The 11721-nt window shown below is 42.8% G+C and overlaps 1 protein-coding gene across 2 annotated transcripts in view; it reads left to right on the top strand.

Annotated features, from left to right (window-relative positions):
• MINDY4B (MINDY family member 4B) overlaps positions 1–11311 on the top strand; it is a 28565-nt gene extending 17254 nt beyond the window's left edge. Inside the window, exons 9-10 of one of the 2 annotated variants that reach the window (XM_032486439.1) lie at positions 8915–9095; positions 10648–11311. In XM_032486439.1, the coding sequence (XP_032342330.1) occupies positions 8915–9095; positions 10648–10790 (324 nt within the window). In that variant the 3' untranslated portion in view covers positions 10791–11311. The remainder of the gene's footprint in view (positions 1–8914; positions 9096–10647) is intronic. The other variant, XR_004322431.1, reaches the window with a different exon arrangement.
• The last annotated feature ends 410 nt before the right edge of the window (positions 11312–11721 follow it).

Below are 11721 nucleotides of genomic sequence, written 5' to 3' on the forward strand. Positions count from 1 at the left end.
GCTTTTTCGCTCAGGGGATTTACAGCCTCTGACAACCAAGCAGTAGACTGTGCTGTTGAAAAGCACAACCAGAGGCTTAAGTAAGATATGGTTCTGCAAAAAACAGGCAAGAGAGAGAATGAGGAAGCAAGTCCACCCACCCATACCACAAATCAAAGATGCTTCTGTGATATTTGCACAGAAGTTTCATCCTAAAACCCAGGGAAGGCAAGACAGGTTCAGCGAAAAGCTCCGCTTCTCTGGAGCAGCCCTGAAACTAGCCAGGACGGACTTCAGTATGATGATGACAGAACCTCCCCCGGCTCACATCCACCAGCTGCCAAGTGAGGCCCCGCTGCTCAGAGCCTGTCCTGTCCTCCACTCTCCCGGTTCTGGTTCAAAATCCCTTTCATACGTCCAGGGCTTCATACTTTATAAGGTCCTTTTATATCCATAGCTTCATCTGTCTTTCCTCCTACTGTTGGCTCCAGCTACAACGTGCTATTCATGAAATCAGCACCTCACAACACACAAGTCAGGTGTCTGATGGCATCAGGAAAGTAGTCTCTGACTATCACAGAATTAGTAAATTCTGTGTACAAGTGTGTTTTTAAAGTTTGTTCAGTATTCCTTGAGTTTGAAATCTAGGTCCATCATAGAAAAATGAGAAGTGACGGACAAGCTAAAAGTAAAAGAAATGAACCAATCCCGTCACTCAGGCTCAATCCTCTCAGAAATGGTTCCTTCTCTTTCTGTTTCTCATATAAATATATTCAATTCTACTCTTCTGAACCCTGCTTTTCTCATTTAACACAAACATCCTTATATTCAGTGAATAGATGTCTGTCATACTTAATGGATGCAAAGAATGCCACTGTATGAATGTGGAAGACTGTACTTTGAATACGTCCTAAACAGAGAATAGATTTGTTATTATTATAAAGTTCCTAATCACATGCTGTAGATAATTTGGAAATTCATCTTAGAATTTAATCTATATAATGACAAGGAAAACTAAGCTGGAAATAGGGGGCTTGTAGATTTCATTTTACATGTTTTCTTTTCTTTTAATCATGCATGGTCACTTGAGGTCCACCGTCAAGCACTCTGTATCAGAGCCCAGTAATATGCCAAGACTCAGTCTGGTAGGATACCCTAGGGGCAAGTTTCAAGGAGTAAGGATGCAAAAACCATAACAATAATTTTAGTGCTTTGTCTATTATTTCAAAGCTCTTTCACAATATTATTTCACTATATCGTCATCATAAACCACAAAGATTTAAAGCAGAGTTTCTCATATTTGCATCATTTGGGTAGGTAATTCACAAGCTTTGTCATATCTCTGCAGAACATCCACTATTATTTGCTGGATCTATTTTTCTTTAAATTAACTCGCTTTTAAAATTTGAATCCAACCATTTCATCAGCAGCAATATAAGCCATGGGCTTGACATGCTATTTCTAATACATATTTAAGTAAATAAGTAAACATGTTTTTTTTTGAGGTTCCTCCCTTGGGCCACTGACTTTCATGCCACACGTCACCCAGGGGCACGTGCACCATACTTTAAAAACCTGTTGTAAAAGTGAAGAATTTCCTGTAGCACGTGGGCAACAGCCCTGTCCTAGAAACCAGGAGACTTGGTTAGAGGCCTCGCCCTGTTACTCACAGGAGTGTGGCTTGGGCCAGTCACTTACACTCCCTAAGACTGCTTCCTCATTCACAGACTAATACCCTAATGCTCGCCCTTGCCAGTCCTAACAAGTGACAGATGGGAAGCGCAAACAAAATCATCAATGCTGAAGCTCACTGGAAAGCCAGAATGACCTCTACATGTATGGGGCTTTATAATAGATGATGAGGAATTACAGTAGATGTTTCATTCAGCATCCACTGACTGTGAGACTCTGTGTCCGATACAAAGATAGCATTATAGGTGGGTCAACACATACACACACACTGATAGCTGTAGGAAGGATATGGACAATAAAGCTGAAGCATAGTGATCTTGCCAGTGGCTGCACATTGAAATCACCTGGAGAGTTTTGTTCTTTTCATTGACTTTACTTTTTAGAGCAGTTTGAGGCTCACAGAAAAACTGAGTGGAAAGTACCAAGATTTCCATATATCCTCCATCCCTACACATGCACAGCCTCCCCATTATCCCCAACCAGAGTGTGCATTTGTTACAACTGCTAAACCTACATTGACATATCATTATCACCCAAAGTCCGTAGGTTCATTCTTGGTGTTTATATTCTAGGGGTTTGGACAAACGTATAATGACATGTATCTACCATTCCAGCATCATGCAGAGTAGTTTTGCTGCCCTAAAAATCCTCTGTGCTCCACCTATTCCACCCTCCATCCCCTGCAACCCCAGAAACCATTGATTTTTTTTTTACTATCGCCATAGTTTTTGCCCTTTCCAGAATGTCATACAGTTGGAATCATATGGTATGTTTAGTTTTCCAAGAAACTACCAAGCTGCCTTCTGAAGTGCCTGTACCATTTTCCATTCCCACAAGCAATGGATGAGCGTTCCTGTTGCTCCACATCCTTGCCCGCATTTGGTGTTGTCAGTGTTCTGGATTTCTGCCATTCTCAGAGGTGTGTAGTTGTATCTCGTTGTTTTAATTTGCATTGCTTGATAATAGAATGACATATGATGTGGAAGATCTTTGCAGATGCTTATTTGCCATCTCTCTGTCTTCTTTGTTGAGGTGTCTGTTAGTCTTTGGTCCACTTGGAGAGCTTCTAAAACTATCAGTGTCCAGATCCTCCTCCAGAACAGCATCAGTGGCATGTGTGTAGGACCTGTGTCATCACACACAGCCCCACACTTAGAAGGCTCTGCATTGATTTAATGCTCTGCTGTTACTGCCTTAAAATTCTTAACACTTTTTAGACAAGGGCCCCTACTTTCTCATCTTGCATCAGGCCCCACCAATTGTACAGCTGGTCCTACACAGTGACCTAGAGAGCACCTGGGCCTGAGAATTTCGTAAAGCCCTCAGGTGATTCTAACGTGCATCCAGGGTTAGATACCTCTGTTCTAGAGCAGGGCTGACAAACCTCAGCATGACTGACATTCTGGACTTGATAACTCTTTGTGGTGGGGCTGTCCTGTGCATTGTGTGATGTTTAGCAGCATCCTGGCCTCTACCCATTAAATGTCAGTAACACTGCCCCCCAGTGTGACAACCCAAAATGTCTCCAGACATTGCCAGATGTCCCCTGGGGGACAAAATGCCCGACTGAACCATCACTCTAAAGGAAGAGGAAAAAAAATCTTGTTAGTCTTCACTGATTAAATCCATGGTGCATAGAATTGGAAAACTAGCTATTTCAACTGAAATTACAAGAAAGAATATCTTCTTTCAACCAGTATAAGGAAGGTTGAAAGTTTTTTATTCCTTTGTAACATTTGCAAGGCTTTAGGGACAGTTTCAAACCTTATCTTAAATTAAAATTAAACAGCTAAATAGCTCCTAAGTTGCTCTGAGGAAAGGGACTGTATCAAAGGCTATGCCCCCCACAAGAGAGAGAGCTTGAGAGAGAGAGAGAGAGCAAGCCTCAAAGAGTCAAGAATTCACAGTCATCCAGTGCTACATTTTCCCTGGATCGCATTTCTTTCGACACAAGTCTGCTCAGACCCACAGTGCTACTAAATCATGCTCTAAAGAAAATTACCTGCAGAGCCTAAAATATCCTCCAATAATAAAGTCCATGTTTGTTGAGACCTTAAAGTCAGTCAAGAAGGTCAAGGCCAAAGATAAAAACTAAGAGCTTTCCTGCTGGGGAGAGGGCAAAATGTTCCCGACCCCAGGACCACCATCCAAACGCCTGCTCACAAATTGGAAGTAGGGCAAAGGACGGCGACCGCCGGGGTTAGCTTTAAAATCTACATAGAAATCAAATCTACAAAGCTCCCATCTTTTCGAAAAGTGACTAATGTGGCTTTTCATCCTTCCTCCTTAGAGTCAGTGTTCTCTCCCCAGGGAGACGCCTATGAATCCTGCCCTCGGTGAAAATTGCCTGAAATTGTACACTAATGGCTTGAAACCCAGGATGTTTATTATGTTGTCTCTGACATGCACTTGAAGTTTGGTTTCAGAACAAATGTATTAAAGAGCAAATAAAGGCTGGCAGGTCGCTTTTGTACTTGAACTGCTGAGATATATGACTATGTCAGGTGTCTACATGTGGACATCTAAAGTTTATTTTATGTGAAGGTGCTTTTTTATTCTTTCTCTAGCAGCTCATTATGCTGGGATAAAAGCAATCCATAACTCATCAATTACTATTAAAATAACTTTATATAGATAATGATTTTATATATGTAAGAATTTTCCATTTTTCACCATCCCTGAAGATGACAATTAAAGAAGGTATATATGAAGCTCATTTAGTTATTACAGCACTAACAGCCACTTGTGTAGAGCACATCCAATATGCTGGGCTCTCTCTGAGCAACTTGCAACGATATCTTACTTCATTCAATCCTCACGTCCACTTAAGGTTATAACCAATGTTAGTTCAGTGCAGGGTCTGCTGTTTGGTCACTCACTTTAGAGATGAGGAAGTCCAGACTGAGAGAGGTGTAGGAAGTGGCCGTAGGCCACCAGCTAAGTAAGCGTCAGAGCCAGGGTTACGACCCCAGATCCATCTAGATTCAAAGGCCACCTTCTGCCCGCCCACTGTGCCGAGATGCCTGTCAGTATCATCTTTGCTTCTTTTCTGATAAAGTGGTAAATACAAAATGCCAGTTCTTGGAATTATACTCTAGCATAAGCATTTTGTAATCTGTCACATCTATGTCTTTACAGAGACGTAGGTTTGTATAATATAATCTATAACATCTATTATAGGTACACTGATATTGGACTGCAATAGTCCGATGGTGGTAAAATCATGGCTAGGTTTTATAACGCGTGACAGTGGTGCTCAACATCTAGAACTTTATCCACTGACTTCGAGCTTAAAACAGTGGTGAGTTTGAACTGACTGTGACTGTGACACACAGCACCCTTCGTCTGCTGGTTCGGCAGACATGTCTGCCACACATGTGCTCGGAGGATGGACCCAGCGGCGCTCAGAGACGTGCTAACCAGGAGCCCCATCCGACTAATATGTCTAATGTTTTACCATATTTTATCACAAAACATCTTACAGAGAAGCAGTTTGCTCGAGAAAGAACCAGATGTGGTTCTAGGACAGCACACTAAGTATCACTGGATCAAGGACCCCAAAGTCACTGCCTCTCCTTTCTGCCCCGAGGCATGGTGACTCTGTATGGGATCCATGAATAAACCAAATAGCATTTTATGGGTATTTAGGGACTCCCGCCTGGGTAGGTGCCGTAAATCGGAAGATTATACGGATGTGCTGGTAATAGAAACCTAATCTAAGAAAGGTTTCTGAGTCAAAAGAAAACCAGCGTGCTACCTAACAGTCAGATTCTGCTGTGGAAGTGAAACCCATCCTGCAACACTGCATCTGTCTTCCCAAAGTGAATCTCTTCTTACTCTACGATAAAATTGCAGAGATTGCAAAAACATGCGTCTTTCAGTCCCAATGTCACAGCCCAGTGGGTGAGATTAAAAAAAAAGAAAAGGGAGCTCTCATTAGATGACATGACAAGCCCCCCAGAGCCCACCAGACTGACGGTTCCTGCAGAACACAGCCAGCTCCCCGCAAGATGAGGCACTGTTTTGAAGCCTCCCGTCACTTTTCTATTTGAAGGTACAGGTTTGAGTGTGAGTTTCCAATACCTAAGTGAGAACATAAAGCAGTTTGAGTCTAACACCATCTGGAAAGCCTTAGGAGGTTCACATTATCTTCGCACCTGCCGCCGAGAAGAAAAATCAACTCTGATGTTTAGAAGAGACTGAAGCCATTTAGGTCTTGCTGGAATTATTCCCCCAGCAGCCTTGGCAGAGCACACCACCATCCGAGTTGTACCCTCTTCCCTCTTTACATTTTCCCTTTAAAGAGACTGGCAGGAAGAAATCCAACCCTAAAAGTACCAGATGAAGCTCCATCCACTGGATTCTACCACTGAGTCGCTGAGGTGGTGCCTGGCAAACACGACAACATCCCTGTAAACTCGACAACATCCCTGCAAACTCGCTGAGAGAAGTTACATCAACTCAAGTCGTGTTCCAGGTGACAGAGACGCGAGCCAGACCACTGACAATTAGGCACGCGAACCGTCACCAGGAATCTGCAAAGAAAGCACAACGTTTCCAACACCTTTCTCAGATCACCTGATGGGGGCCTTGGGAGTCAACATCAAGCTCATTATGCAAAGGCACACTCTAAGCGCCATTGTTCTAGAGGGCAGAAGAAAGAATGACATGGACTCCATCCTCGCCCTCTAGTCAGTGTTTAGAATGTGTCCATCATTCTACCTAGCTTCATAATTTTACCTTAAATGATACATGTTCTGGAAGGCTTGACTGTTGCACGTGAAACTGAACCTACTGGGCTTATTACACAATGAGTGAATTTAAGGAGAAAGGTATTTTATTTATAGCACCACTGGATCACAATTTAATTTCCTTTTTACCATGGCAACAGGAGGCAACATGAACAAATTCTGCATTGGTGGAATCTCACCAATAAAACATATTTAGAATCCTCTTTGGGGGGAGGTTAGCTGATAAATTGTGTCTGCCCAAAAAGCAATACAAATTCTTAACTGAACATTCCAGGCAAACAGATCACGTGGTGTGCTGAGGAAAGAAGGGGGCGGAATATTAGGCCAGGTTCAGTTGGGAGGTGTTGGGTTGTGGTTTTGCAGGACTCACTTTAAACCAGGTGTGTTCTCAGCTGGAATCTAAAGGCTTGCCTCATAGAGTTAAAACCCAAAGTGCCAGGACAGTCACGCTCAACGTTTTCCTGTCGATCAGAATCTCTCGAGGCAGGTGAGGCGCTGCCTGCTCAGTGTGGGGTCTCTGGATGCACTTTGGGTGCTGGAGATTGTTATAGTTGTGACTACTTCGTTTTCCTCCTACTCGCATAAAATCACAAGCGCGAGCAGCTTTGAGGTTCAGGAAAGAAAGCTGTTGCATGGTTGCACAAAGTCACAACAGTGTGGTGTCAGCCCCTTGCAGAGTATGTATCTGCGTGCCAGATGAATTTTGCCTACGTTACAAAGATTCTGTGAAACAATATCATACATGTCTCTAAGCGATTACATCCACCCACACATAATTTACAGGAATTTTCATTGGTATAAAACCAGCCAGAACATCCATCTGAAGTTCAAATGGAGTGACATTTATTACAAACAGCCCTCAGTTTCCCAATTAGTTTATCCATATTTTCCAACTTTAATAATTCCAAGTCATGCAGATCATATTTTGATTACACATAACCTTAGGACAAAAGGTACCATCACGAGAAGGCCTAAGAAAGAAAGAGCTTATTTTATACCTAATGAATAGCCACAATGTTCTTTGGAATTTGGGGGCGGATTCTGGAATGAAAACACACGGGGCTGCTTCAAGCACACCCTCTGTGTTTTACTTCCGATGTAGCCAGTGGCCAACTTGCCCCATATGTGGTGTGTCAGAGGCTACGTTATCCTCAGCCCGGAGGGGCCAGTGCTAGTGTGAGCAGCTGAGCAAACCCTGGGCCCACTATGAGCATATCCAGATTGGGGTGCTGAGCTTGCACCCCACTTTTAAACATCAACTAAAACTGAGGTCGTTTCTTTTAAACACAGTCATATAATTTTTCTCTGGGGGCTAAAGCAAAAAAGCTTAAAGACAAAAGCACCGCTGATTCACCCACTCACCCACAACTGAAGAACTTAAGCTCTAGAAAAAAGGAAGAGTTTTGAATAGAACTATTGAGAAATCAAAATGTCAAGTTATTAGCCTTTAATACTTGGGTTTACAAAACATGTGGTCATTTTCCAAAGCCGGATTTTCCATAAAACAGAATTTGGTCCTGAACACACAGTACAACTCTGAGGACTGAGAAGAAAAGAAACAGACTTGGATCCTTGCATTATGGAAAGACCCACTAGAACCGAGGGTCCAAGAGCCCTCCCGGGCATCTCGTGGGAATGACGACAGTCATTCAATGGCATTTTTAAAAAGTGTGTTCCCTGCCTCTTTAAACAAAATGGGAGACATCATTAATAAAAATACACTATAATATTGTGATATTCTCAGGGGCTACTGAAGTGTGCCAAACCCTTTACTCTGGGGCCTCCCAGAGTGGTGTTTTTGTGAATCTAATTCACAGCTAGGAAAAACCAGATAATGGGCTGATTAAAACAGTGAACTTAATGTTAGATGTAATAGTAAACCAGCTTAATCAGCTCTAAGAATATCTTCACAGTTGATCTACATGTTGACGCGCAGATATGTGTGTATCTGTGAGTGTGAGTGTGTGTGTGTGTGTGCATGTTTCCCTCATTTCCCAGCTTTTTGTCTATATTCAAAATATTCTCTATCACCAATTCTAAATATTCTTTTTCCTATATTCTAAATGGTCAGTGTTGCCAAAAGTCTCACCAGCTGAATGAAAATATTGTCCTATCTTGGGACAATAGAGACTAATTGAAGTTCTCCTATTCCACCCTTATGCATCTATTTCAGTTTAACTATTTATTCTCCACCTCACTTCAAAACCAAACTGAGATGGTTCCACCTCCTTCATGAGCCCACCCTCAAAATCTTTTCGAATAAAACCCATTAAGAGAAAGCCTGCAGCATCACCACCACACCAGACCACTCATCAATGCAAATTCATCCATGAGGAAGGCTTCCTTCCAGTCTGCCTCCACACACAGTGCCCTGCCCAGTTACAAGTGCAACCCGAGCCTCAGAGCTGCTTTTTGATCCTGACGATGTATCAGCATCTGTCACCATGTGGCAAGATCTATATTTGCACCTGCGTTCCCCTCTCCCCTTGCAGGTAGGCAGCAGGCTGAAGACTCCCAGGTTACCTATTTGGCTGTGTAACACCAACGGAAATTACAGCATCCTTTTTAGCACAAACAGGCAGCTCTTATCAGACTGGAAGATGGAGCGTCTCTTTCATTTGTACTTTTACAGTGGCCAGCCCTCGCAGAACAAGCCTGTGCATCTTACAATAGGTGAGCAGCCCAGACTCCATGTGCCCTGTGCTTTAATGTGCTTGAAGAGGCGCGGCCGCCACGTTTCACAGCTGCGTGGCTATTCACGCTAGCTCTGCGGGAAAATGTGGAGGCTTGATTTCTGAAATGACACCTATGCATGAATCCCATGGACCTAAACCTAAGCATTGTAACCTGGGAATTCTAAGCCTCCTTTAAATAAGAGCAGGGGATCTCGAAGTAGCACAGGGGAACCAACAGCTTTTAGGTAAGAGGAAAAATCAAAAGGTGGAGTCAAATTTCCAAAAAAGTCTTCTCCAGAGTCTTCTCTCTCTCTCTCTCTTTTTTCTTTTTGGTGGGGATAGGCAATTAGGTTTATTTATTTATCTTTAGAGGAGACCTTAGGAAAGCAATTGTAACTAAGGCACAGCCCCAGCAAACCTCTGAGGTTCCAGTCCAAGGGGAGAAGCAGGTGACCTCACGAATCATTTCATTTCAATTACAACCATGTTTTTTAAACACATGAGGCAAAAAGACTAACCTTAAGATGTCTTTTAATAGTAGCCCTTTGGACAAGGGAATAAATGTGATGAGACTGAGAGTCTGTATCTGGTACCTTGGCACCATGGATGGAACCCTGTTGATTTAATGTCCAACTCTTTGCATTTAGCATCACAGGCCTGGCGTTAGGCAACTTTTCATTATTACAACTAAACTTGGAGAAGTATCTTAGTGACTGTTTTATCTGGGCAGCTCCCAATTATTTTTCTTCAGTTATGAGAAATACACACACACACACAAACCCATTTCATTTAGTGGAACACTAACAATGTTTCTTAAAATATATTATTGTTTCCACTTTAGTCTCTTCTTCGAGGAAAGCATCGTTTTTGTTTTTGTTTTTTTTTTATTGGCTCACAGGCCTCACAAGCATTCTCTTCCGGGCACTGTGTTGAAAGCCTTACATATATTATCCCATTAAATTCTCCCAACAGTCATATGAGGTAGATACCATGATATCTGTTTTCCATAGAGGAAACTGGCCAAAACATTGAGGAAACATAGAGGAAGTGGCCAAAACATGATTCCTAATTGAATAAATGAGGCTGAGCGATGTTAAGTACCTTCTCAAATGTCATTTGAGACAAACCTGGGCCTTGAACCCAGTTCGTGACTACCTCATTAGAATATTTTGCCCTTTACCCCAAAATGCAAAGGTACTCTTAGAAGCATTATGAGGTGGTAAGCCCTCCCTTTTCTTGTTTTCCCTGACAACATCCGGTGACCTACACCCCCCTAGTTCTCTGTGTCACATCATGACACTGGGCCATGCCATTACGTGACATCAATATTCGGGTTTCAAAATCCACAGCAACCCAGGGTGCTATGGATGCGTTGTGTGGGAGGCATGTCTACACACCAGCCGCTGGAATCCCCCTCCACTTAACCAGTTCTAGGAACACAGCTTGCTGAGCCCAATACCTGCACACCCATACTTTTTCCCTTCCTTCCTCACTTCCTCTGAAATCGTGTACACAGGCTGGGGTTTGAATGCTGGCTGTTCCTCCCTCAGATACTCACTCCCATCACTGGGAAAGGGTCCAACATGAAGATGAACACAGACCAGGAAGAAGGTTTTCTCCAGTGGAGATGGTCATCAGAACCAAGTGGAGAGAGGCCACCATCAACTGGAATGGAAGTGTGCCCTTTTTCTAAAAAGAAAGCCAAGATGTGCAATGAAGCCTGAACTGACAGCACTGCTGGGATACAAAGCCCAATTTGGGGAGTCAGATAGAGCTGTGCTTAGCATGCATGAGGGCCTGGGCTCAATCCCCAGTACTTCCATTAAAAATAAATAAAGAAATAAAGAAAGAGAAAGAGAGAAAGAAAGAGAGAAAGAAAAAGCAAGAAAAAGCAAGCAAGCAAGCAAGCAAGCAAGCAAGCTCAATTTGGGGAAAGACCATTTCAGGTCCACATTCCATATGCATAAGTCCTCCCCCTCCCCTGGCCAAAAGTCCTCCATGAGCAATTTTGTCTTCCTTTTGTCTCTATTAACTCTCTGCAGTTGCTACCAGTGTTGTAGGAAGAACACAGGCCACTTACAGCAGGGTCTGGAAGGTATCTCCTCTACATTCACATAGATTGGTTCCTTCACTGCATTCAAAAGAGAAACTGAATGGTCATCACTCAAAAGTCCACAAATGGCAAATGCTGGAGAGGCTGTGGAGAAAAGGGAACCCTCCTACACTGTTGGTGGGAATGCAGTTTGGTGCAGCCATTGTGGAAAACAGTATGGAGATTCCTCAAAAGAGTAAAAATAAACTTACCATATGACCCAGCAATCCCACTCCTGGGCATATATCCAGAAGGAACCCTAATTCAAAAAGACCTGCACCCCAATGTTCATAGCAGCAGTGTTTACAATAGCCAAGACACGAAGCAACCTAAATGTCCATCAACAAATGACTGGATAAAGAAGTTGTGGTATATTTATACAATGGAATACTACTCAGCCATAAAAACAATGCCATTTACAACAAGATGGGTGGACCTGAAGGTCATCATTCTAAGTGAAGTAAGCCAGAAACAGAAAAATATCATGTATCACTCATATGTGGAATCTAAAAAAAAGAAGAAGACAAATGAA

The sequence above is a fragment of the Camelus ferus genome, chromosome 1, assembly GCF_009834535.1.
Source record: "Camelus ferus isolate YT-003-E chromosome 1, BCGSAC_Cfer_1.0, whole genome shotgun sequence".
NCBI lineage: Eukaryota > Metazoa > Chordata > Mammalia > Artiodactyla > Camelidae > Camelus > Camelus ferus.